This window comes from Chelonoidis abingdonii, chromosome 2 (assembly GCF_003597395.2).
Source record: "Chelonoidis abingdonii isolate Lonesome George chromosome 2, CheloAbing_2.0, whole genome shotgun sequence".
Lineage (NCBI taxonomy): Eukaryota > Metazoa > Chordata > Testudines > Testudinidae > Chelonoidis > Chelonoidis abingdonii.
Genome location: NC_133770.1, coordinates 4292808 through 4319983, shown reverse-complemented (window position 1 = coordinate 4319983; position 27176 = coordinate 4292808). Strand labels below are relative to the sequence as shown.

At 51.4% G+C, this 27176-nt stretch overlaps 2 protein-coding genes across 20 annotated transcripts in view; one reads left to right on the top strand and one right to left on the bottom strand.

Moving 5' to 3' along the window:
- The window catches only part of DHX30 (DExH-box helicase 30), a 42205-nt gene extending 26500 nt beyond the window's left edge, over positions 1-15705 (top strand). For 4 of the 6 annotated variants that reach the window (XM_075062127.1, XM_075062126.1, XM_075062128.1 and 1 more), the window contains 13 exons: positions 124-276; positions 1637-2458; positions 3724-3802; positions 5324-5428; positions 6986-7161; positions 8899-9105; positions 9692-9773; positions 10250-10443; positions 10518-10677; positions 11130-11287; positions 11909-12016; positions 12281-12416; positions 13465-15705. In XM_075062127.1, coding sequence (XP_074918228.1) covers positions 124-276; positions 1637-2458; positions 3724-3802; positions 5324-5428; positions 6986-7161; positions 8899-9105; positions 9692-9773; positions 10250-10443; positions 10518-10677; positions 11130-11287; positions 11909-12016; positions 12281-12416; positions 13465-13700 — 2616 coding nt within the window. In that variant the 3' untranslated portion in view covers positions 13701-15705. Of the gene's footprint in view, positions 1-123; positions 277-1636; positions 2459-3723; positions 3803-5323; positions 5429-6985; positions 7162-8898; positions 9106-9691; positions 9774-10249; positions 10444-10517; positions 10678-11129; positions 11288-11908; positions 12017-12276; positions 12417-13464 lie in introns of all 6 variants that reach the window. The other 2 variants (XM_075062129.1, XM_032786581.2) reach the window with 2 other exon arrangements.
- A 3240-nt stretch (positions 15706-18945) lies between these two features.
- The window catches only part of MAP4 (microtubule associated protein 4), a 314214-nt gene continuing 305983 nt past the window's right edge, over positions 18946-27176 (bottom strand). For 13 of the 14 annotated variants that reach the window (XM_075062115.1, XM_075062111.1, XM_075062119.1 and 10 more), the window contains 2 exons: positions 25959-26133; positions 25693-25782 (listed from right to left, as the gene is read on the bottom strand). In XM_075062115.1, coding sequence (XP_074918216.1) covers positions 25775-25782; positions 25959-26133 — 183 coding nt within the window. In that variant the 3' untranslated portion in view covers positions 25693-25774. The other variant, XM_075062117.1, reaches the window with a different exon arrangement.

Below are 27176 nucleotides of genomic sequence, written 5' to 3'. Positions count from 1 at the left end.
TTGCAGTCAAAGCTAGTCTGGCTCTGAAAATGCTGACTTAATTCTCATCTGTGCTGTGTTCCCTTCCCACTCCCTAGACACTGTTTCATGTTTACTGTCCCCGTTTGTCTCCCTCCTTTCCAGAGCCTTGGCTTAGTGGACAAGAACAATAATCCACTGAGCCATGCCATGTACAACATGACGTCCCTCAGGGAGCTGGGTGAGAATCAGAGGAGACCCTGCCACATCAAAGTCCCTGAGGCCACCCTGCGTAAGATCGAGAACTACCTGAACCACGTAAGACTTATTCACCTGTCATAGGGCCACCTCTGGGCAAAAGGGGCAGCTAGGTTCCCTGTCCCTGAACCAACCGAGCCACTGGTATCATATGATAGCATATAAACTCAGTGAGCTGGCTTTTGTCAGCTGTGTACTGGGAGGGCTGCTTTGGTAATCCCAAGCCAGGGATCTCAGGTGTGGGACTGGCTTGTTCACAAATCACTCAGGGTAGTGACTGCTGTCTTAGCACAGGCGGGCTTAACAAACTATACAGTGATCTCTGCTTCTTTTACTTGGCTTACGACGAACAGCTGTGAGTATTTGTAGATGGCCCATGGGGATTTTTCTCTCATGGCACTGAATGCATTAAACGTTCGGCACAACTATTGTAAGGGTACTAGAGCAGTAGGTGCTGGTTACACAAGGCGCTTTACCAGGAAGTCTCAATTCTTAACCCAGAACCAGGCTGGGATGCTGAAAACAGAGGGAGTTGTGCCTACTTCCACTAGGACAGAGGCTGGTCTCTGGTGTGTGCAGAGATGGCGGGTGGCTGTCCAGTAGATGGTGGTACTCTGCAGTCAGTACAGTGTTAGTGTCCCAGCCTGTTTCTGGGAAGTGCCGTTGTTTGGGTAAGACTGAGTCCTGAGATCCTGACTCGGCTCTAAAATGCCTGTAGTCCTTTCAACCTGAATAGGCATGTCCTGACCTGAGGAACTGCCTTCTGCTCCCTAAAATCCCTTTGTGCTTTCCATGGGATCTGAGATTAATTTCTTGTCAAGCTGTCATGTAGCTGTGTATGACTGAACAGCAGCAGGGTTCCCATGGACTCTAGGGGTCTAAAGTTAGCTGGCCTGACTTCCCGAGGGCATAGGGTTATTTCACAGCACCTAAAGCACTGCTCATGTAAGGCCTGGCCCCTGCCCTGGGGCGCTTACCCAATTTCTAACATGGATTGTATGGGGGTGGAAGGCAGGCTGGGTCACCACTACATGATGCTGCGGTTTCTCTGTTCTGTCTTGGGCACCGCATGGAGGGTCAGTTATCAGGTCTCTAAAATCTTTGTTGAAAGGACTGAGTGCTCCAGATGAGGTTTGAACTGAGGCAAGCGTACAGGGCTAGCTGAGGTGTGCCAAGCAAAGGGGATGGCTTGAGGTTATGTTCTGAGCTGAGTCTTTACAAAATGAGACTTCAGAGGCTGAATTGCCCAAAGAACATAAGCTGCGACTTGCTCCTGGCCATGTGGTCAGTGCCAAAGCCAGCATCCTGCCTGCTGGTCCCCAGCTCTGACCCCGCAACATACCCTCCTGGCATTCTGTGTTCTAAGGAGCTGCTTCAAAGTTAAGCATCTGTCTGTGCCAATTTTCTCCTCCTCCCTCAGTACCCGGTGGACTCGAGGGAATCCAGGCCTCGGATTGCTGACGACATGATGAACCTGAGTAAGGAGTCTGGTGCTATCAGTGATGCCATCACAGGGAAGACGTACACGCCCATGTCGGAGGGGGAGGAGGTGCGCCTTAGCCAGAACCTCCTGGCCCTTTGGAAGAGGAGGGGTTCATCGTGGCTGGAGAGCCACCAGCTGCCTGTGGATCCTCACAAGGACACCATCTTGTCAGCCATTGAGCAGAATCCTGTGGTGGTAATAGCAGGAGACACTGGCTGTGGGAAAACCACCCGGATTCCTCAGCTGCTGCTGGAGCGTTACATCCTGGAGGGGCGCGGTGCCCGCTGCAACGTGGTGATCACCCAGCCGAGGAGGATCAGCGCCATCTCGGTGGCCCAGCGGGTTGCGCAGGAGCTGGGTCCCAACATGAGGAAGAACGTGGGTTACCAGGTGCGGCTGGAGAGCAAACCACCTGCCAGGGGAGGAGCCCTGCTCTTCTGCACGGTGGGCATCCTTCTGCGAAAGCTACAAGGGAACCCCAGCTTGGAGGGGGTCAGCCACGTGATTGTGGACGAGGTCCACGAGCGGGACGTCAACACCGACTTCCTGCTTATCCTGCTGAAGGGCATTCAGAAGCTCAACCCCGACCTGCGCCTAGTCCTGATGAGTGCCACAGGGGACAACCAGCGCTTCTCGCAGTACTTTGGGGACTGCCCCGTGGTCAAGGTGCCAGGGTTCATGTACCCAGTGAAGGAATATTACCTGGAAGAGATCCTGGCCAAACTGGGCCGGCACAGACACCGGCACTATGAGGTGAAGGTGAGCCTGCAGCACACTCTGATTTGTTTCCCTGTCTGTGGCACTAACGCCAGAGACGGCTAGCGGTGAAAAGAGATTTGGGCTGGGGCTAGTTCCATCCTCTGCAATTCTTCTGCACTGGCCCAGTGCTGCTGGGTTTGGGTTGTCAGCTATTGGCGAAGTTTTAATTCCAGCCCAGACCTCCTGAGGTTCCCATTGGGTTTGGTTAGATCCCATTTATGACCTTCATCTAAAATCTAAATCAGATCTCAGACTTGGCTCTAAACTCCTTGGCAGTGGCTCCTTTGTAATGAAATGTTAACTCCCTATGGGTTTTTCTGCACTTGGATGCTTTGAGATAGAGGAAATGGACCGCCAGCCAATTCGAGTTAGCTCACGTCAGTATACATGTAAGTTGGGACACTCCAGAGACATTTGAAGCAGGGCACACCTGGTTATGGTTTACTCTGGCCTCTAGTAGTAAACACAAATGTTTGTGGAGTGTCCAGACTGCAAACCAGTTAGCTGACAGCTTGTTAAACAAGTGTAGATTACCTACGTGGCTGAATTCTCCTTTCCCTAGTTATGTCCTTGGATACATGCTGCAGCTTGGGCCTATTTTCCTGAACTCTGTCCCCCTGGAATGCTTCCCTATGTATAGTTTCTTCATAATATTTGTTGGCTTCTGGGGTGTGTCCAGTCACAGCTGGATCCAGTCTCTCTCTCTCTCTCTCTCTCTCTGACACACAGTCACACTCACACACACACTCTCTCTCTCTGCATTACTCTTTCTGGTTCTGTTATCCTCTTAAAAGACCTTTACCACTCCAGATGCCTGCCCCACTCCTTAGGTGCGCTCTCTTTCTCACTTGCAAAGAAATGAAAAGAAAAGCTGCTGGCTTGTGCTGCCCAATGGATTCACTGATGTCCCATTCTCACATGGCACCCTCCTGCCCCCACTAAAAGCCATGATTTAACTGAGCTGATGGTGACCATATAGTACATAATGCTGATATTTACAAATCCCTGCAGATGGTCACAGACTGGGGAAGGGAGGTGGTGTCTGCACTTTACAGCAGAGGTTGTGACCAGAATGAGTCTGAGCCTAAATTCAAGCTCCTGGAGTTCTTGGCTCATAGTGCTATGATCAGACTACTAGCCCATGTCTCTTATTAAAGGTGTTTGCCATCTTAGGGGAATGCTGCAGGGTGTGTAGCACCCCTCTCCCCAGCCCACTGGGTCACTGCTGCTACTCCAGTATTTACATATCCTCCTCTGTTTCTCAGCAATCAGATGATGAATGTGTCCTCGACCTTGAGCTGATCACTGACCTTGTGCTCCAGATCGATGCCCATGGAGACCCAGGTAGGTGCTGCTTTACTTTCTCCCTTGCCTGTGGTTTTGGAAGATGGGGAAAGAGGAGGTGGAGCCTGGACCCTTTGCCAAAGCAGATCAGACCCATAAAATAGGGCTGGCTCCTGCAGGGGGCTGGCATCCTGTCTTTCTCTACAGGCACTGAAGGTATTGGCAAAACCAGCCCTTGATCCTTGTATTGCGCTGGCTGAGAGCACTATCTTCTGGGTCCTGGTGGTAAAACAGCCACAAACTTGAGGTCAGCGATGCCTGAAAGCACCTGTGTGGATGTGCCATCAACTCCTTTGTATTGGATCTGCTCTCTGAGCCCTTTCACCCTGAGGCAGCCCAGGGTAAACCCTGTTGCCATTAGTGTGCAGCTGCCGTGTGCCCTTGGCTGCTATAAGCTACAGAGACCCCCCATGTCTGGGATTCACTGAGGCTGCAAGCAGATCTGAAGAGTTTGTCAGCAAAGGGTGCACTTGCTGGTAACGTTTGGGTCTGTATATTGCAGAGTCATAACAAGAGTGAATCAAGCAAGTGGATTTGTGTGTAAAGCGTTGCCATATAATAAAAAGGGGGTGACCTTCCCAAGTCTCTTGAGATCGCATCAGGAGCTATAAATCAGTTGGCACATCTGTCTCATGGGGATAAAGTAACCTGTTATACGAATGCACAGTGCATCATGTACAGGAGAGCAGTGACGTCACTTGCTTGAATCTCCTGGGGCATGGGTAAAGCGGTGGTTACTGTGTTGGCAAATACTATTTGACTTGCGTGGCATTTTTCAACATAGATTATCGGGCTTCAGAGATGTAGACACACTGTACCACTGAAATGCAGCCACTCCTAGGATGAAGTGCAGCAGCTTCATTTGTACCAGTGCCCAGGGATCTTATGTTCCCACAGAGCAGACAGGATCTCTGATTATTGTTTTAAGGTTGAGCTCCCCCCAGTAAACTGCATAGAATGCTTCATTTCCCCAAGAAGGATGAAGGCTGGTTTCAAAATTGTGCTTTTAGTCTGGCTGTTTCAAAGCCAATAAGCTTCATTTCCTCTTATGACACTGTGCTGGGATCCAAGGACACCTGGTGCTGATGTCCGTCTCAATGGCAGAATATCCCATGAGCCAGTCACCATGAAGGAGCTGGTTATACTGTGTCTAAGTGGTCTGACAGGCTGTCATGTATTAAATCACCCACTACATTCTCTCTCTTGATTTGATTTTGTAACTCCCCAGGGTCCCCTGGCTGAAAGGGTGGCTCACACGGTGCTGTTTGTCTGTGGTCTGTATGGACATGTCTAACAGGTTTTAGTGGTGATCAGTCCTGATAGGTCGGTACCACAGACTTGGTAACTTGTTAGTCTCCTGTTCATGTTTCTGGGTCTAGACGGGAAAATATTGGGCTTCTCCAGGACTCCTTGGAGTATGGGAGACCTGGCATGGAGATGAGAGTCATGGTGTCTGTCTGCAGCTTGGAAAAGAGCCCCATGCATCTCTGTGTTGCCTGTTCTGCTCTTGATCCTTTGCAGGCGGGATCCTCTGCTTCCTTCCTGGCTGGCAGGAGATCAAAGGAGTGCAGCAGCGCCTGCTGGAAACACTCGGCTCTCAGAACAGCCGGTACCTTGTCTTACCAGGTGAGATGGCTCTCCAGTGCTTGGGGGGAGAGGGAGCAATGGGTGGGGCTGAAACATGGTATCTGAGATAACACTTTCAGCTGTTGCTGTCTGACGCAGAATGAGTTTGGATGCGTCAGACACACTGGTAACTTTGTCATCTAACTATGCATTTGGGGTGGATTGCCCAGGCCAGGCTGGTCTGGCTGCTGCTGAGACCTGGGGGACATGAGGGGAACGAACTCACTCCATCTGCCATCATGGAGCCCTCCGAATGCCATGTTCACTGTAAATATATGCTGAGCTCCTAAATGGCGTAGCCAGGGGAATCTCCACCTATGAATTCCAGGACCCCTGAATCATCTGCTGTAAGCTGGAGCCAGCACAGAGCTCTGCTGGGGCCAGGGAATTGGACAGAGTGAGAGCTGGGTGTGTGAGATTCCTAATTCCAGATGCAGCTTTGCACTGCGCATGTAATTTAGTTCTTATCCCAATGGGATGTTTTAAAACATTTTTGTAAAATAGTGCTTCATATCTGGTGCCTTCCCACCAGACACCAAATGGCCATGCTCCGTAACCAGGCTGTGGCTTGCTGGGTTGTGTGAGCAAGAGCTGCTCTCCTCTGAAATACGCTTGTTTATTTCTGGGCCAATTGCTCCACTTACCTGCTGTTCTTTGGGGCCCTCAGCATGCAAGCCCATCTGCTGTCGGGAATTTCCCCAGGTCCCTGAGCCATAAGAGGAAATGTGTGGGATGGAGTTACAGGTCTTTGGCTGCAGCCTCTGCTGGTCAGGTGGCATTACGTCATAGCTGAGCCAGACCCAATCCCCTACTCGGGGCCAGGTGGAAGAGTAGGGTGAGAAAAGTGGTGTCCTCTTTAAAAAGTGGAAATGCAAGAACCATGCAGAATGGAATGTCTCCACCTGTGAGTGGGAATAGGTACTACATCTCCTATAGCTAGGAGTCCTTGGGGAAAGTCCAAGTGTGCTCTGTTTGATCTAGGGCAGTGGTTTTTAACCATTTTTCATTTGCGGACCCCTAAAAATTTCAAATGGAGGTATCAAGCCCTTTGGAAATCTTAGACATAGTCTGCAGACCCCCAGGGGTCCACGGACCACAGGTTGAAAACCACTGACCTAGGGAACTTCTGCCTGGCAGGAAATTCTTAGATCTCCAGGTGCTGCTGATTTTTTTTTAGGTCACAGAGGTTGAAATGAGCCCTTCCTATCTGCAGCACTTGGAGTATTTTGCCATCTGCTGTTTAATTTTACTGGGCTTGACCCTTCCAAAGGTTGGTTTTGGGATTATTGGAGGAAGCAGGGGTGGGTCTGACGAGTAAGCTTGGGAGAACCATTGGTCATGGTAATGCCAACGTTAGAAACAACTTTCTTTGCATGTGACGGCAGTGACTAACCCCAGCCGCTTGCAGGGGGCTGAGAGAAGGGGCCTACGTGAAGGAAGAGCATAAGCGGTATAGAGAGAGTTCTGGAGGGCTGAGTAGACCTCACCACCTCCCTGACTGGTGCTGGTGGGCTGGGCAGAGCAGGGCAGGGCTAACTCTGCATTTTCTCATGCCAGTGCACTCTAACATCCCCATGATGGACCAGCAGAACATCTTCCAGCGGCCCCTGCCTGGAGTGAGAAAGATCGTCTTGGCTACCAACATTGCTGAGACCTCCATCACCATCAATGACATCGTGCATGTGGTGGACAGTGGCACTCACAAGGAGGAGCGCTATGACCTCAAAACTAAGGTGCTAGCTCTTTCTTGCCCTGTGTGTTCCGTGTGCATTCCTGGAACAAGCTGCAGCTGATGCATGATTCTTAAAGCAGCAGTTGAGATGCCCCCCGCCTGCCATTAACTCCTTGGTGCTCAGGACTTGAATTGCTGATTCACTTTGTATGTGATCTCTGCAGAGCAGGGATAATCCCCCCTCTCCTCCTCCACCCCCAGTCTCAGAGGCAGATCAAAAACAAAAAAATCCTTCTCAGGCACAGGCCATGGTGATTGATTGCGCAGGGAGCATTGGTTGTTTGAGCCATCTCCCTCCCAGTGCACAGCCTGCCCCAGTGTGCATCAGGAATCTCACCCCTGAACAAATCCTGTTGTCTTTGTGCCACCCTCTGTAGAGCTCCCTGCCTTACAGCCCTCCCTAACAGACTCCAATCAGTCACTTCCTAGTAGCCAAACCGAGCTGGCTGTTGCTCCACCAGCCGGAGCGAGTACTATTGAATAGTGGCATGAGTCAGTGCCTGCTGCGCTCCTGATTGCCCAGACATCGAGAGACTGAATAGGATTTAAAGTGGGTTCTTCATCAGCATAGCACTGTGCCCAGGCCCGGAGTCCCTCTCTCTTGAGCCGGCAGCATTCAGCGAGGCAGTGTGCTGGGTCTCAAATGCATTTGTGCTGTGTCTGAAAAAGTGGGCTGTAGCCCACGAAAGCTTATGCTGAAATACATTTGTTAGTCTCCAAGGTACCACAAGTACTCCTGTTCTTTTTGCTGACACAGACTAACACGGCTACCACGCTGAAGCAAATTCACGGTGGTCTCAGTTATGACAGTTAAAATATACTATTGACAGCCTGGTCCCTCCAGCAGTTGTGGTGGCCACGCTTGAGAATCACTGAGCTGAAGGATGTGCTGTTGAATATGGGGGGGAGTGTGCAGACTTTGTCCAGCAGATGGCGTCAAACTTGGTGTTTCCCTTCAGCTCAGACAGGGATGAGAGAGAGAGAAGCCTGAAGAAGGAAGGCAGGTGCTAAGCTGTGCACAGCTGGCTCGCATGCATATCCGGCTTGTTGGCTGCTGCCATTGCAGCAGGGCCGTACAACCGGAACAACTGGGGTTCGATTGGTGGGATAGCCTGTGTGTTTATTGCTGCTGTTTGGCAGACATGTGAAATCAAGCTCCCTTCTGCCCAACTCTGGAGGTTGCCTTAGTGGAAGGTAGAGGTCCCATGGTTCTTTTGATAATGCTGGGGGGTTGTGTGTGTCTTGAGATGCCAGGGTTTCTATGAAATGTACAAGCAAGGCCCTTGCCCACTCTGCAATCAACTAAGGATTGTTTTATCCAGCTCTCCCCCCCTCCAAATCCCAGTGTAAGTTTCGAGACACCTAGCTTCCCCTGTCGCTTGCTGCAATGCATTCTTCATTGCTGCTCCTGACTAGGTGTTCAACCCCAGAGGCAGTTGCATCTTGGTGGTGGGTACAGTTACCCTTTGTCTCTAGTCCCTGTAGCAGGTTGTTTGCAAAACACTTGGCCCCAAAAGGGGTGTGTGTGTGTCACTAACTGGCCTAGGACGGAGGAGAACGGGGAGGGCTCCCCAGCTCCTGCACACTAGAGAAGCAGCTTGCCAGCTAGGTCTGCGCTAGGTGACATGGAAAGCCCTCGGGGCAGGGGTTCCTCGGGTCTCTGGGCTAGAGGGGGAGCTTGGTGAAACAGACTAAATCACAGCAGGAGCACTTGCCTCTAACGCTCCTCTTCTGCTAGGTCTCCTGCCTGGAAACGGTGTGGGTGTCAAAGTCTAACGTCGTGCAGAGGCGAGGGCGTGCTGGCCGCTGCCAGTCGGGCTTTGCCTATCACCTCTTCCCTCGCAGCCGCCTGGACAAAATGCCCACTTTCCAGGTCCCTGAAATCCTGCGCACTCCCCTGGAGAACCTGGTGGTGCAGGCCAAGATCCACATGCCAGAGAAGACGGTAGGTGTAGCACACGGCTAGGAGACGACAGTGCTGGCAGAAATCTGTGCCCACTCCGTGCCCCTTCCAGTCAGTGGTTTTGAGCTCACGTCTGCAGGTAGTAAACAGGGGAAAGCCAGGGTGCTGCAGGAGGTGCTGATAGGTAGGATGTTCCCTGAGGGTTGGTACTGACCTGTGTGCTGGCGCCATGCTTAGGGGGCCCTATGGTCTTGTCCATGGACACTCATTAAAGATCCTGTTTGCCTGAGCACTGATAATTTCACTTTGCTGCCCTACGTTCCCCATATAATTTCAGCGAGCTACAGTTTTCGCCATCTCTTCCTGCCCTAGCCGGTAGTGCTAATGCAGGGAGCCCCCAGGAGGGAAATGTGCAGATTAGCCAGGGTTAGCTCCTGGCATACATGGCGCCATGCAGAAATGCAGAGCACTGAATTCGGCTCCATGCGGGTAAGCAAAGGAGGAAATGACATTCCAGTGTTTCGATGTAGAGCAGCCATTTCTGGGCAGGGTGGAGAATTCTTCTGCGTGGGTCAGAGTCGCTCCTGCGCTGGGGGAATCTCATGTTGGCTCTGCGTGTGTGTTGCAGGCAGTTGAATTCCTCTCCAAGGCTCTGGATAGCCCTGACATCAAAGCTGTGGATGAAGCAGTGATCCTCCTGCAGGAAATTGGTGAGCTGACTCTGAACGTGGAAGGGGAGAGGAGCCACAGCTCCAGTACAGATCTAAGATGCTGGGCTTGGGACGGGATCCTCTTGCTCCGGGCTGGAGTGGGATCTGAGCCCTTGATCAGAGCAGGGAGTACCTGGGACCATTCCAGCCATAGTCACTTAGCTTATGCTGGTCTAACTCTGGATTTCGTGCACTGCTTTGCTTATTGGGGTAGATGAAGCTGCTGGAGGCTCAGTGACTCCCCCAGGGCAATGTGGTCCTGAAGGTTTGTGGCTGGAACCCAGGGGGCCATGGCCGTCCTGGAGGTGACTCATTGGCTGGCACCCCAGGCTCCTGCATCAGGTTGCTGCACTCAGCAGGGTACTTGCCCTGCCTGCTGAGCGGCATCATGTCTGAAACCAGCGGCCTCCCCTTCCCGGTCCTGCTGGTGCTGCGGGGAGGCTGATGGATGTGCCCATGACGGGGTTCTCTTGCAGGAGTGTTGGATCAACGGGAAGCCCTCACCACGCTGGGCAAACGCCTGGCCCAAATCTCCACAGACCCTCGGCTGGCTAAAGCCATTGTCTTGGCATCCATCTATCGCTGCCTTCATCCGCTGCTCGTCATCGTCTCCTGCCTCACTCGGGACCCCTTCAGCAGCAGCCTTCAGAACCGAGCAGAGGTGGACAAGGTGAGAGCCGCTGGCTGGGGCAGGGAGGGGTTGAGAAGGGTTGTTGCTCATCTAACTCAGCTTCCTTGCTCTAGGCGAAGGCCATTCTGAGCAGAGAGAGCGGGAGCGATCACCTGGCCTTTGTCAGGGCTGTGGCGGGCTGGGAGGAGGTGCTGAGGCGCAGGGACAGCCGGGCCAGAGATATCTACCTGCAGGACTACTTCCTCTATGCCCCCAGCCTGCGCTTCATCAATGGTGAGTCCCTCAGGCCTCTCCCACCGCAGGAGCAAGTGCTGTGTGTCCCAGGCCCAAGGGGCAAGAGCTTGGCTGTAAGGCGGGTGGGACTCTGGGCAAATCCCCCATGGGTGAGCCCCGACCTTCAAGTGACTGCACAGCTGGGCCTCCTGCCCCTCTGCACAGGAACTGGCAGGGAGCCTCAGGCCAGGCATTTGCCTATGACAGTGAGTGAATCGGCCTCGCGTGACCTAGACAGGTGTGGGCACTTCCGCAGGTGTCAGTCTGTGTCTGACCGTGGGTGCCCATCCCACTGAGGGAAGGGAGCAAAGGGTCCATGGTGAAGCACCTGAGTGGGGAATGGGCTGGCAGCTCTCTGGGTACAGGCTGTGAGCTGGGGCTTACAAAGGGGTGGGCAGCGGCTCCTGTGCTGAGAGCCAGGTGCTCATGCCTGCCCTGGCTCCTCCCCACAGGCCTTGTCAAGCAGTTCTCTGAGAACATCTACGAAACCTTCCTGGTGTCAGCACCCTCAGACTGCACCATGCCCTCTGCGGCCTGCAACCAGTACAGCGAGGAGGAGGAGCTGGTGAAAGGCGTCCTCATGGCCGGCCTTTACCCCAACCTCATCCAGGTAGGAGCCCCCCAGGTGACTGGAACTCTCTCCCTTCCTCTGTGGCTGCCCCAGTCCTGGGGGGACTCAGCAGGCTGCCAGCACTCCTGGGCATTGTGGTCCCACCGCACACTCTCCTGGCTGTTGTCCATTTGCCTAGTGTGTGAGAGGGTAGCGGTGTGGGGCTGTGTTCTGGGATCACTCTCCTTCCACTGGGGCTCTGTGCTTGTGTCTGTTGGTAGGGCAAGCAAATTGCCTGCGCCTCATCCCATGTGACATAATCAACCCCCCCAGATCTCTCCCACTGCCAAACCAGCCAGGCCATCTAGTCTCAGACACAGGCCTGTGCTCATCCAGCCACGGCTCATTGAGGCGATGGACAGTTCCTCCCCAGTTGGGCCCCCCAATCCTCTGCCTCCTGTGATGTGCTTTGCAGCAGCCAGGGCTGGCCATCACTTCTTCCTGCCCACAGCTGTCACCTGCCAGCAGCAGGGAGAGGGCAAGGCTGCCACAGCCACTCAGGGTGGCCAGGAGGGAAATCTCTGCTCAGATCTTGCTGGGTGCCCTGGATTCCAGCAGCACCTGGCAGGCCTGTGTGTAAATGGAGTCTGCTGCTTGCTGAGATGCCTTTCCTGTTCCCAGGTGAGACAAGGCAAAGTGACCCGGCAGGGAAAGTTCAAGCCCAACAGTTACTCCTATCGGACAAAGGCTGGCACCGTCCTGCTTCACAAGTCGACCATCAACAGGCAAGTGGCAGATGTGAGGGTGTGAACGCGGGGGCAGAGGGTCTTGGTGCATGCTGAGGCCACCACTGTGGGGAAGGGAGTGAGCTCCCAGACAGCGGGGCTGGAACCTCCTCCTAGGTGGAAAGAGGAGCTGCCTGACCTTGCCGTTTGGACAGGGCCGTTCGCTCTGGGCTGTGACTGGTGTGTTGTAAGTGGCACGGGTGGAGTGGGCTGGTAGCAGGTACCTGCATGTGTCCGCAATAACCCCTTGCTTTTCCTGACCAGGGAGGCTTCTAAGCTGTACAGCCGCTGGCTGACTTACTTCATGGCGGTGAAGTCCAACGGCGGGGTGTTTGTGCGGGACTCCTCCCAGGTCCATCCGCTGGCTGTGCTGCTAATGACTGACACTGATATCCATGTCCGAGGTGGGTGCTACAGCTGGTTTTCCCAGCTCTCCTGCTCATGCTACTCCACAGCGCTGCCTTCCCACCTCTGCTCAGTCCCTGCCCATGGCGGTAGAGGGGTGTAAACTGAGGCATTTGTCCGAGCAGGAGCCCTTGCCCTGTGTCACCTCTCCCCAGTAGCTTCTGGCAGAGTTAACCCTTCGAGCACTACAGAGGCAGCGGTTACTTACCTATGAACCGGTTTGCCTGTTCCATCCAGCTGCTGGAGCCCATGCTCCCAGCCGTCCCCTGCATGCTCCCAGGTCTGTGTCCTCTGCCACCTGCATGGTAAAACTCTTGCTTTGGGCTGGATGCTGATAAGATGGATATACTGTGGCTTTTGGACCGTTCCCTTCTGGCTGGCTTAGAGCCTGAAGCAAGAAGGGCTGCCAGACCCAGACAGTGTCTGAACAAGCAGGTATTTGTGAAATCTCATGCCTGGCAGCTAATGCTTCACAAGCTGGGCCCAGTTCCCCACAGCTCGAGGGGCTGACTTGTGTGGATACACCAGCAAGAGGCGGACCGTGGCTTCTACCCTAAACTCTGTCACTTGGTGAGTGAGGTGGGGGCTGGAGCTGAGGAACAATTTCTCCTCCCCAGGGAGATGCAGCTTTATCACTTCAGATGTAAACAATTCCTCAGAAGGCCCCAGGGTCTGTACATCATGGCTGTTGTGGCTTTTCCCAGTCCCTCTCCCAAGGCAGCAGCCTGGAGTGAGTGAGGGTAAAGCTATCAGTGATGTGCTGGGCCCTGGTGAGCTGCTTCTCCCTGTCCTCCTGTCACGTGCGCACGGACCTCGAGCTGCTCCTTCCCAAAATGTGTGGAGGAGCCTGAGTGCTCTGGCAGGTGAGGGCACAGCGTGCAGAGGGGATCCCAGACTTTGGCAAATGGAGGGCAGGGGATGGGTCTGCACCAAGTCCTCCTGCTCCAGCGGCAGGGGAAAGGCTGAAATGCATTGTGACATGCTGGGCCCAGTCAGCTCCATCCTGCTGGTTAACTCCACTTACCTGCTCCTTTCTTTTCCCCCAAGACGATGGCTGGCGGGCGACAGTCTCTCTGACCGACAGTGACCTTCTGGTACTGGAAGGAGACTCGTACACGATCCGCCTCTTGCGTGATTTCCGTGTGTCGCTCTCCAAGATGGTGGAGACCTGCCTGTGTTACGAAATGTCTGCCATCCCGGGGGACCTGCACCATCAGCACAGCCAGCTGCTTGACATCCTGGTGGATCTGCTCAAGGGACCTCCTGGCAGCTTTGGCGCCTAGACAGAGGTGTGGAGGATTGAGCATGGGGACTTGTAATTTGTATAAAGATGTTCACAAATGTTTATTTAAATAAAATTCTATTTATCCCTTGTGAAGTCATCTCTCTCCATCCTAGAAGATCAGTGTTGTCAGAATCTCCTGCTGTTGGCTCCGGGCATGGTCATCGTGTAGGAGGAACCAGCGCAGGCCTGGCGTCGGCCGCTGCTGAGACACAGAGAATGGACTGGAAGTGCTGACGCCCCCGAGTTCAATGGAAGGCCACTTCCTCTCTTCCAAAGGTCGTTGTAGACCCTGAACTGGAAAGCGATTGACACCGCTGATTCCTGCAACGTTTCCGTCACCTCCACCCTCCAGGGTGTGCCCAGACCAGTTCTCCCCGGTTTGAGAGCTGCTCTCAGCTGAGGAGGAAGATGGACTTTCAGCTCATAGCTGTGCCTGGAGTGAGGGTTGGGGCCAGCCAGAGTGGAGCTGGCAGCTCTGCTGCAGGGTGGTGGTTTGTCGTCTTAATTTTCCACTTGCTGAGCTCGGTCTGAAGAGGCAAGAGGGAGAGCGAGCCCTGGAAGGGGCTGGACCTGACATTCCATGCAGAGGGCATCTCTGAGCCTGTGGCAGCTAGAGGTGGTTTTCTGCTGCACAGATCAAGCTCAGTGTTGGCATTAGGAGTGTGAGATGTCATGTAGTTTCTATCTGGCTGTATTTTTGTCCTTTTTTGCTTTTTATTTTAATTTCTTGTTCTCCCTCTGTCAAGGAAGCCAGCTCCCTGTAACCTATGCAACCCATAAAGCGATTGCAGAGGCCACTGGTTCTGGTAGCCTGTCTCCTTGAGTAATGCTGTTCCCTGTTTTTCTATGACCTGCGCCCAGAGTAGCACAGAAGGAGGGTTCTGTGACTAACGCACAACGTTCTGAGGCAAGAGCTCTGATCCCAGCTCTGTCTCCGGTCTCTGGCTGTTGATGAAGATCGCAACCTACCTCACAGGGCTGTTGTGAGGATAAATTCACTAATGTCTGTAACGTATGAGAGACGGGTGGCTGGAGAGTGCTACAGCTGATCCGGCACTGGACAGTCGCTTTGCAGATGATGTCTGTTATGAGGTGCAGGCAAAAATCCTGTATCATAACATGGCAGGTGCCTGTGTGCTAGTCCAGGCAGTGCCACTGTTGATTTGCCCACCGGGGAAATGAAAGGTGGTCACTGGACTTGTGATTTGTTTTTATTTCTACTGCTCTTTGTAGCTAAGAGGAGACTGGCAGAGGCACTTGTGTGATGGAAAGAGGTGGGAACCATTCCTGACCTGGCACAGAGTCTAGTTTATGTATGGGGCACAGTATTGTCACTGGGTCCTCTGTTACCCTTCTAATGAGAAGCCACTAGGAGCTCCATCCTCCCATGTGGGAGCCAGCAGCTTTCTGCATATGGATTAACTTCAAGAGCAAAAACTAGCCTGTTCTGGCCTTCAGTGCGTCCACTGGGCTCTAACTGTGGCAAAGACATGAAGCAGCCCCTGGCCATTGTAACTGAACTACTCCACCTGGTGTAGTGGAGATGGAATCGCTCTGCTCTAGCTATGGGCTGAAGCACAGGGGCAGAGGGTGGGAAAGCTCATGGGGGGTGGCTACAAGGGACAAGATGTCATTGCTGGCAGTGAGCTCCAGGTAGAGGTTACTTTGGCTTCAGCCTCTTTGAATAGCAGTTGTTCAGAACTGCACCTGAGGGAGGGGCTGTCCTAGGCAGCCTGGGGGCCCTGGAGCCTGTAGTCAATCGTGCAAAACTTTTCATCTACATTTCACTTGCTTGAGAGGTTGTCACAATAATTTGAGCAGTGTTCTACGTTCAGTCTGTACAATAAACAGTGTGGATTTTCCCTTCCAGCAGGTAAAAACCCTAAGCTATTGTCTAAATGGTTCAGAACTAGTGTGATATTAGGATCTTCAGTGGCTGTTATGTGATACTGGATCTTTTTACAACAGTAGATTAAAGACAATAAAAAGGGATAGAGTAGTGACCGGTTCTGTCCTTTATTAATCACTGTATCCAAAGCTGATTGTTCTCTTGCGACAGCCTGCAGCCAGACAGCCTAGGCTAGGCCTGCCCCATGGCCCCAGCTGCACAATGTTCTTTTCTTTTGTTGCCTCAGTGACAATGGGAGGGAAGAGGCAAAGCTACCATTAAATCATAGGGCTGAGCCCATCTGTGCTGCAGGCCTGGTGCTTGAGCAAGAGCATGTGTGGGTGAATGGAGCCAGTACCCTATGGCCAAAAGGTTACTGAGCTTAGGGGTGGCTTGTGGTCTCAATCTGATTTCCAGGGTAGCAGGAGAGAGGTATGAACACTTGCAGTGTGGGATTGCAGGGGCCCTGATGCATTGTAACATCTCACTGTAATTTCAGTTGCTGGGCTTGGTAGCTAGGGATGGCCTGTGCTACATAGGGCATCAGACTAGGTGATCTGGTGGGTCCTTTCTGGGCTTAAGTTCTGAGTGACAGCACTCACCTCCCTTATTCCTCATTCATTTCCAGTTTTCACACAGACAATGCAGCCTCAGGCCATTGTTTTACCATGTTCAGTTGAGCCACACCTCACCTGGCCCTCACAGCCTAAGGGGCCCAGGTGCAGAGGAGGAATAAAGGCAATTCCGTAATTAGAAGTTGCACCTGCAGAACAGGAGGCTTAAGAACAAGGTGGAGTCAAACTGCTGTAGGCCTTCAAAGTGGTAGACACTTGCCTGAGCCATGACTTACAACCCCAGCTAGCTGCTTCTTGGGGCCACACACGTGTTGCCAACAGTGTTCCTTAGATCCCTATGCTGTCCAACTTGCCTGCAAAGCAGGAAGAGATTTCAGTCACAGCCTTGCCACAGCCAGGAACGAGCCTGTTGAATGGCCAGAGGAGTTTGCTCCTAGGCTGTTTGTTTACTGGTACCTACCAGCAATTTCAGCCTGTTAACTGATTGTCTCCTGCAATCCTTAACCATGCGCAGTGGAAGAGCTGCAGAAGGGCCCCTAGTCAGAATGCTGACACAGTACAGAAAGCTGACAGGGACAGCTAGAAGGCCAGGCTGAGGACAGATACATAGCAACCCTACTTGGCCTTCTGTGAACCTACACAGTATAGTGAGGTGGAGGGGGTCTCCAGCTTCCTTCTCCATCCCAGGCACTATCACCTAAGCCAGTCTTCTTCAATTGGCAATCCCACTCTTATTTATTGAGTCTCCTCAGGCTACAGCTGCACATAGTTTGAAGAGCAGCTGGAGCTTGTCCCATCCAGAAAATCCTAGCCCTCAGAGGCTGCTTGTCTTGTGGGAGAGAAGAGGGTGATCTTACTGCAGTCAGGTTCTTATACTGTGCCCATCACCATACCTGTGCTACCTCAACCCTGACTATCTAGGTCTCTTCCATTTGTTAAGGGCTCGCTATGGATTATGGGTCTTAGTGACACTGAGGGAGTGTTACTCAGCAAGTGAAGCTGGGTAACACTCCCAGGTGGCTCTATAGTCCTCACAGAAAAAAAGACCAAATGAGGTCAGGCAAAGGTAGGAAGGACCAAGCCCCACCCTGCTGTGCTTACAGTACATCATGCTGGTTGAAGGTTTTAAAACCAAGAGGCAGGTAGCAACTTGCATAGGGCTCACAAAAGGAAGAGGAGTGAAGCTATTATGGCAGGGGTCTCAAACTCAATTTACCTTAGGGCTAGTGCCAGTCCTCAAATCCTCCCCATGGGCCAGTGTCACTCATGCTGTCCAGAACCATGCCCCACCCCCAAAAACCCTCTGTCCCCCCTTGACTACAGCTCTGGGGTAGGGGGATTGGGTGCAGAAGAGGTGAGAGGTTGGGCTGGGGGAGTGTAGGGAGGCAGTCTGGGGGCAGGAGGAGGGTGTGGGGACCAGGTGCAGGCTCTGGGAGGGAGTTTGGGGGTGTGTGTGCAGGAGCAGGCTCTGGGAGGGGGTCAGAGGTGCAGCACTTACCTGGGACTCCAAGGCGGGGCAGGCCAGGGGCCTCCACTCACTGCTGCCCCCAGGCACTGCCCCATTGGCCTCAGAGGTGCTCAGGGCAGGGGCAGTGCCCTGAGGCACAGCCCTGCCCTGCCGCACCCCTGGGTTGCAGGGAGGGGCCAGCAGCCACTTGAGCAAGCAGGCAGACACCAATCAGCTCCACTGCACTGCTGGAGCCCCAGTCAGGGGAGTGCCCAGGGGCAGTAGGTGGGGCCAAGCTTGAGACCCAGCCCCAAAACTGCTGGAGCCCCACAGGCTGCAGATGGCCCTCGAACTGGGAGTTTGCATTATGGTCAGGCTGAAGAGATCAGCTCTTTCCCCACAGCACAGCGCACTAAGCCTGGCCTAGAGAAAATAAGAGGAACTCAACTTGGGGTGCTAGAGAGGTTTCATTTGGACACCACTCCAGGGCTTTGGGATCCAGATGCAGGAGGCGCATAATTGAGTTTCTAAAACCAGCCCAGCCCGATTTCTGCCCCTCGCTTCTTCTAATTCTCCCTCTCAGCCTGATTTGCAGCAGTGCTCGACCCCCACAGCTCACAGGTGGAAGAGTTGCAGATGCTCATCATGTCTGGAAATCTGGTCACTGAGCTTTAGGTCTCCAAAGCACTTTGCCAACATTAAAGTATCCACAGGAAGCAAGATTTACACCATCTTCCCTATCAGGAAACTGAGACCAAGATACGGTTAAGTGACTTGCCAAAAGTCACAGAATTAGGCTCACAGCTGGGAGCCAAGACTCAATTTAGCAGAACAGCAAACTGGAACCTCACTTTGTATTTCCTCTCTGCTCCCCACAGCACAGGCAAAGCAGCTCCTGTTGAGAAGCAGCACCAGTGACACTGAGGGAAACCTAACAGTCCATTCTTCTGCCACCCAGCCAAGTACACCACAGGCCAGAGGACTGTTTCAAACGTTGGGCTCCCCAGATTATACAGCACCATCAGCACACATGGTGCATTAGGATCTAAGAGATCCCCATTTCACGCAACTAAATTCTATTAGCTGTGGAGGTCAGTCCAGAGAAGAGGGAAATATGGAGGCTGAGTGACTGACTACACATAGCAAACGAGATCCCTCTAAGAGCTGGAGCGGCTACTATTACAGAAGAATGAATGTAGCCTGCGCCTGCCTCTGCCCATGGTGGATTTACTCAGCAGCAGACTAGGATTAACCCACCATCCAAAGAATGGGTGTGTTTCCCAGAAAAGTATCAGCCCCCACCCCACAAAAAAATGCAAATTCACACTAGTGCCAAGGTTGAACATCTAGAAGCTTTATTTCAATCCTTTACAATAGTAAGAATCACAACGTCAAATCAGGAAATGTTGCTAATGGAGACACCAGTCTTGTACAGTCAACAAGGAGGGTGAAACAAAGGCAGAAGTAAACCAGTACAAATTTACTCCCTGCCGTCAGTACCAGGGATTTGCACTCCCCCTCTAGTATTCTACCACCTCTCCCAAGTAGCTGGAGTCTCAGACTTTACATCCATGCAATAATCTCCCCCCCTCCCCTCCTCATCAGCACCCTCTAGATTATAGAAACACTTGTATCACTCAACATTACAGCAACAGTTGGCTGCACAGTCACTGCCAAAACTGGACAGCTCCGTGCTCTCGGTCATTATGGTGCATCTCAAGTGATGCGGAAGGATCCTCTGTATAATATTCCTACAACACAAAAATGTTAATACTTAACCTTTAGAGAGCAACTTATACACTGATCATACCTCACACCTCCACTGCGAGATAACTATTATTGCCCCCCATTTAGCAGATGAGGAAACTGAGCCCAAGAGGTTAAGTGATTTCCCAAGACTACAGAGGGAGACAGTATTGAAGACATGATTAGAGCTCCAGTGGTTCTTGCTCCTGGTCCTGTGCTCAGAGCATACCTGCCTCTCAGTCCACCCCCTCCACTTTCCTTCTATGCTTTTTCCACCATGTACCTACGTTAAGGGATTACTGGGCCTTCAAGTGCCAGAAAGGGAAGTCAGCAGAGGGCTGGAATAAAGGTGTCTTGAGTGATCTTAATACTGGATGGCATCCAGCGTGAGAGAGATTTTTGTGAAAAGGAAAATATATATTGTAGCTAGATCATCAGTGGCAAAGGGCAACAAAAGGTGGAAGATGCTTTCCACAGCTTTATTCCATAGTTCTACATTTATCTTGGCTTTTACTGCTTGTCAAACTCCTCCAGGAAGCGAAGAATCTTCCTGTGAATTCCCCCCCGCCCGTCCCCTGCACAAACACTGAAACTGCCCTTGAGTGGAATGACAATGTCTGTGGGAGAGGTCATATCTTTTATTGGATCAACTTCTGTTGGTGAGAGACAAGCTTTTATGCTCTGAAGTCGGCCCAATAAGAGATGCGACTTCACCCACCTTGTGTCTCCAATATCCTGGGACCAACACGGCGACACCACCACTGCACGGACTTGGGCAGAATGGCATTTCTTCCACCCCAAGAAGACAACACTGTTCTCCAGCCAACTAACCGGTTACTCCCCCTCCTGAGCCTTCACAATGCTCCAGCAAAAGCACTAAGGAGGAAATGGCGTGAGGCTAAAGAGGTCTTGGTCTTTTTCTTCCTTCCATCACCTGTGGTAGAACAAGGGACATCCTGGCAATTTGAGAATCTGGAAGACACTGAGTAGCCATGTTTCAATCACGTCAGAGAACAAAATTCTGCTCAGACGGCACCAAACACACAATGGTTCTAGTCTAGAGCTTCACTCACACTGACGCACTACGCTGTGTACAGTGGACGACAGCAAGGGTCAGCACAGAGAACTACATTCAATTAGCAGTATAGGACCAAGAATGACAATGGGAGGCACATTCAGGCTGTAACCCAGCCTCTGGGGCAGGTGCTGCACAGCAGAACACATGCAGCCCTGTAACAGCGAAGGCCAGTGCAGCCAGACCATGCAGCCTTCTGCTGTTGTGGCCTTGAGTCCATCCACTTCTTTATTTGACTGTCCTTTTGTTTTACAGTATTAAAGCCTCACTGAGCTGGATATGTCACTGATATGCAACGGGATGCAAGGCTCCACTGTCAACTAAACAGTCCCCAGGCACTGAGAAGCCAGCCTCAGCCGCTCCCACCGATGCCTGACTGCACCCCAATGCAACAGGCTGGTGCGTTAGCTCAAGTATGGAAGGTGGAACCAAGGGTCAGCACAGAAAAGGGACCTTCAAGCTCCTGCAGGAATCACTTTCCAAAGAGCCTATTAACCTCACTGGAGCCTGTCACCACTTCAGCCATTACAGACATCTCAAAGCCAATCCCAGCACTGACCACAAGCCCAGAAAAAGATTCCTCTTCCCCCAAAGGTGACAGCTGTCATGGCCCTAGGGGACACATTCCCATCTAGCCTTGCCGTGGTACAATGGAGCTGCTCTTGCTAGCAGGGCGCATCTCCTTTTCCAGCCCATCACTCTGCCACTGGGCTGCTCAGCGCCAAGACCACAGCGGCAGGTTGCTTTTATGCCCCATTCATCGTGAGTCAAGTCCATTGTAGTCTAAAGTTTCCTGTCAGACGTGCTTATGAAACCCAACCCAACTGCCACCAGGGAAAAGAACACTAACCCCACCCCACCTGTCCCCTGGCTGTGCCAAGCCATGCCAGCTTCCTGCAGATATCTGAGAAACCAGAGGAATTCCCTGCGTCTACAAGGGCATCCCAGACCAGGAACATTTACATTCAAGCCACATTTAATTCAGACTCAACTCACTACTTTTCAAAATGGAATTTATTTACCACATAGTCCTAGGATCAACCCTAACAAGAATACACACAGATCCCTGGCATTAGGCTGCCTCCTGCCAGTTGAACCCCACCCAACTGGCATCCCTGATGTCTGGGAGGAGAAGCCCGGCTCATAAGAAGCCTTCTGTTTTACATGTGTCATCTGGAGAAGATGCAGCTGAAGAGGGAACCTCTAGCTCCTTCGAGCAGTGCAAGTCCACGGCTCAGAAGCCTTTCCCCACACGGGGGCCAATCCTGCTCCCACAGGAGTCAGTGGCTGACTCCAATGGAAGCAGCATTGAGCCATGAGGGGCAACAGCTCAGCTCAGGAGTTTTCAATTAGCGGGTCAATGTCCCAGATATTTAAAGGCAAACCAGGACTAATGGGATTTCCAGCTTCTCGCAGAGATTTTCCAGCCTGCTGCAGAATAGCTGTAGCAGTTTTCATTTTCAGGTCTCAGCATAACTCGGCACTTGCTCCCATTCCTCCATATAGGAAACCAGCGCCATTTCAACCGCACACACACACACAATTCCCAGGTGAGCAATACTTACAGCTATTTCTTTAAAATAAAATACAAAATTCTTAGTAAAACTGAAGCCGTCCTAGCAAAACCAAACTGGTATATCTGGATCTAGTTTAAGTCACCTAAACACAGGCACAACAAGAGTTAGAGAGAAGTGGCACAAAAGCACAGAGAGCTCTTACTGCTCAGCTGAAACCTGTGAGAGTTTGGGACGGTTTGTGCACATTTTGAGATAGGCCTTCACTCTGCTGCCACCTTACGATGCTTTGTAAGCTTATCGACCGACCAGTTCCTCAGAGAAAAGCAATCAAGAAGGATAGGAAGGAGGTAAAACTTAACTCTTGGCAAAACAGGTTTTGTTTTTTTTCTTTTTTTGTAATCTCAGAACAAAGTGCAATGTTGTTATCTGCCTTCCTATCATAGCCCCCAAACTAAACACTCGCTGCCCTGTGAAATCGGTAAAAAGGACCATCAGACACATCCTGCCTCAATGGTTTTACTCTTCCCTGCGGTCTCCAGCAGCATGCAGTGAAAAGAACGTGGTATTTTAGCTTCCACCTCTCTCCAAGTCATTCAGAAGAAAACAAATGAGCATTGGCCACATGCATCTGGAGCACGTGGCTGGATTTTACAACAGACTCCAGTCACTGCTATCAGCTGCTCCCCCACAGGAACCTCACTCATTAGTGCAGATTTCTCAACTCCTGGGTCTGGAGGGGAGCCCCAAGCCTGATTACCACCAATCCCAGCATCTGGTATTAAACAGGAATTTAGCTGAGGCTTTACATACCTGCAGATACGGGACTGAGAGATGGTCATTGGGTGATGTGCACCTACCCTACTGCAGAAATATGCCAGCCAGTGCAGCCCTGTCAGGTCTCCTATTTCAGAGCAAACTTCCATTATTGCTTTGGGAAACAAAGTCTGTGCCTTTTCCTGTTAAGGGGATTAACCTTCCCTCTTGAAACCATTTCTCTTGCTCTAATATCCCCTTCCTGATCAATCCCAATTCACAGATTTAAAGAGATCTTGCTGGTGTTTAGAATTTAGTAACAAAACTTAGGAAGCATCAGAGAAGGGGCAGTGATATATACCGAGAGGGATACATGCAGGTGGATGGGTCTCTATGAACATCAGGAATGATCTGAGCCAGTACCTGCAGAGCCAGAGCAGCTGTTACAGTGCCTCAGGGCATCACAACGCAATTCTCCATCTTACCTGGGGGGATGCTTGACATCGAATACATTCTCCTCCCTTACTGAGGTAGGAGGACAGCAAGGGCAACTGGCTATGGGGCCACCTCTGAATCCACCCCTCTGGAAGCAGTCTTTCAATGGATGGGCTGGCTATCACTGGCTTACTGGATATGGTGCTGCCCCGGCTGGGCAGCCTCAGCCCTACATCTCCAGCGGCCACCTCTCCAGAGCAAGGTAAACGTTGGAGCAAAGAACAAAGAGGGTTACGAGAATATTAACTGCCTCGGGATGGGCCCTCAAAACAAGCATTGAGAGATGTAAACAACTATGTGGAACTTTCGAGCACAGGGGACAGGAGAATTTGATGAGCCTGGGAACTTCTCACTGGTCTTAGGGCAGAGGGCGTGTGGCATGAATTGGACAGGAAAGGTGGCAGTGATGGGGAAGAGGGGAACAGAAGGAGTTTTATGGAGAGAACAGAGTATATATAACAGCCCCTTTCAGGTGCAAATCTGCATTGTGTATTCAATTTTGTATTTAGAGGAAAAAGCACTTACAAGACTAGCAGACCATTTGGATGCAAACTATTACATTTTAATGCCATTTTATTAGAAATCATGCAAACTTTAATATAAAAAAATACAAGTGCAATAAGAATCTTTGTGTGTAAATACAGATTCCAGGTTACCGTGTCATTGTCAGCTTCCCAAAGAGAAATATTCCCACAAGCAGGGGAGATGTGGGCTCCTCTCCGCCCCCTCTACTTCAAGTAGGCCAGCCCCCTTAGCAGAAGTCTGTCTTCAGTTAACTTTGATCCCTGTATTTTGTTATTCTGCTTTTTGTTTTAAAGTTAGTTCGATGACTCAAGCCCACCAGTTTTTTTATATACATTTTGTTTCTTTAGTGTCGTTCGCAACATAAAACAAGGAGCTCAAAGCACAATGGTGTGTGATCTCTTGATGAGCCAGGGCTGTAATGCCTTCGTATTGTAAGCTTGCCTACTCTACCCCTCCCAACCCTTCCCAGACATTCAGCTCTCCCACTCTGGCTCCCCGGATGAGAGGCAGCCTTTCATTTCTTCCCCATCCTTGTCTCCCACCAGATTGCATCCAGCCAGGTAATCTCTTTACCCCTATATTTAACCTTTGTTAAAAATAATACACATCACACTGGATCCCTTGTATCAGAACACACACCCTGCATTAACCTGCAACATACTGTTCGAAGCAGCTCCCTGGCCTGATACCATGGCAAAGAAAAACAAACGGTCTGTGGCTATTCGAATTAATAAATATACTTTGCGCCCTTTGTTAATCCCTCCACGGCTTGGTTATTGACACCGATAGGAGGTTCTCTAAGCATCCCCTTAGAGATTGTTGCAGTCAATACAAGGCTTAGTTGAACTGTTACAGCAAGAGATTTTTTTTTAAAAGCACATTCTTATGCCTTTCCTTTCAGACATGGCTTAATCCCATGAATTTGCTCCATCATTTTAAAATATTTAAAATAAAACAACACAAAGAAAAACAACAGTTACAATTGCTGGATATGTCGATAAGAAGCCAGCACTGCAGCAGCGGTTAATGTCTTTATTCCTATGGTTAGGAAAGAAGGAAAGAGAGAAAAGGAAACTTAGCATGGTCATAGCACAATAAATCATCAACACTTCGTCACAAAAAAAAATGAAACGGTTAAAGTCAACAGTTAAAACAGCCTAATGTGTGTGTATAATATTGATAATCATTAAATAGGAACAGCTGAAACTGAAGCAGCAGGAGGAAAAGTTAAAAAAGAGAAAGATCACAGCTTATCCCCATTAACGCTGGCCTGGCTTTGGCCACTCGTAGTGCAGCCCCACCACTTCCACCCAAACGCAGCCATAGAATGAGGCTTGGCGCCCTCCCCAGAATGAGAAGTGGCTTTAAGCACATGTTTAGTCTAGAGGTCTCCAGCTGCCTGTCCCTAAGAAACACGTCATTCAGACTCATGCTGGTGTCCTCCTAAGAGCAAGAGGATTGGAGGTGAGGCAAGGAAAGGATCCCCTTTCCACCCAACACGCGATCACCAGAGCCTGAGACACACTGGGTCAGGCGCAGCCAGTGTCACAATGAAATAAACCTGATTCCTGGGCTGTCTGGGTGAACAACTACATTTCCCGGTTGATAGACAGCACCACTGAAAGGGAAGCTAGCCCTGCTAAAACGCTGTCCCCTTCCCACCTAAAGCCAAGTGCCAGGTTAAGGGATCCAAGCTGAGTTACTGTGGGAAGCACATGGGAGGCGGGGCACGTGGGGACAGTCACAAGCCTTGCTGAACAAGCACCGCAGAAAGGTCGTTTGCATGGGGAGCTGGCTGTTGCCGTGGTGACGAGGTGATGGAGCCCAGGCTCTCGTTGACGGATGTGCTACACCAGGGGGAAGTGCTGCTGGAAAAGTTGGGGGATTTGGAGACGACAATGTCTGCTCCATGGTCTGTGCGAGCCTTGGCCTTCTCACGGAACGTCAGTTTGTGGGATTCAATCTGCAGCGACACAAGGGGGTAGGTGAGATGGGGAGCGGGGGAGGGGAGAGGGGGCAGGGGAGCGGAGGATGATACCATAATGTCATCATTAGATGCCTGGAAAATAAAAGGCAATTTTGTTCATTAAAAATATGGCAAAATATTGATAGAAAAATGTAACTTTAAGCTTAAATCCGTGAGATCAACGTCCACAGGCTGCTCCGCGCCTGCTGCGAGTGCTCGCCCCGCCCTGCCCTGCGGAGCTGAGAAGAGAGGAAGGCTCGAGCACTTACTTGTTTCTTGTATCTGACAGCCGAAGCTCAGAATTTCCCTTTGGTCACCACCACCCACAGTGGGCGCAGTCGGCCCTACTCCATTCTCCCGCATTTCACTGTCTGCCTGGGGCGCTGTCACATCTCCATTCTGAGGGGCCTGAGCCAGCAGCGCTGCCTCTTCACTCCCCTCAGGCTATAATGAAACAATGGGGTTGGGGAGGACAATGACGTGTCAGTAGAAGGATGGGAATGAAATGGAGTGAAATGAAGAAACTCCAGTCAGGGTCCCATGGAGACCCCCCTCCGCATGCACCAAGATGGGGGGTGGTTAGAAATGAAGCAGAGAAGTGCTACAATCAACTGCCCAGTTTCCTGAAAACCCACCTGTACTGAGCAGCTCTCCAATCAGAGCAACATCTGGCAGCGACACGCTTCAATAACCCACAACCCCAGCCCGTCTCCCAAAACCTCACTGGCCCCCCACCACAGCTCAGCCGGCTAGTCGTAGCAGTCACCGAATGAGTGCCCGTATTATTAAACCTCTAGTCACTTCCATGGAATGCGCAGTACATTCACATGCAGTACCAGCCTAGCAGCAAGACGACTAGAACAAAGTGACACCATCACCCAGGAGAAGACTGCCAAGCATGATCCTGTAGGATTAAAAGGGAAGGGACTTGTGAAAATAAGTGATCTGAATATATTGCAATGAGATTCTCCTCGATTTGACTGGTTTTATTTCTTACTTGCCAGATTAATAGTTCACAGTGGATCCGACAGCCATGAACGCAAGTTAGACAGAAGACCACGTCCTTGCCATACTGGCTGAAGCAGGTCTATAGCCATTTGGTGCAGCTCTGTTCTGTGGCATGTTCTCCTTAACAAGGGTGATCCTATTTGGAATCACCGATTTCCAACACAGTGCTGTTGGGAACATGCTAAGTTAGAGCTGTGGCTTCTTCAGGAGAATGCAGAATTATCTGGAAAGCTCCTCAGCAGATGTGACTAGCAGCACAGGAGGGGGCTGGGCAGAGACAAGACACCATCTGGAAGCATGCTGTGTTCATGGGCCGAGTGAGCACTGCAGACAGAACTCATCGGTACTGTGCACTCTCTGTGTCGAGGGGCGCTGACTAACGATGAATGCACGCCATGATACTTTGGCCACCATCCCGCTGCTGCTCACCACGCTGCTCTGGAGAAAGCCTTTACAAGATGGGTTCCTCAAGCGGCCAT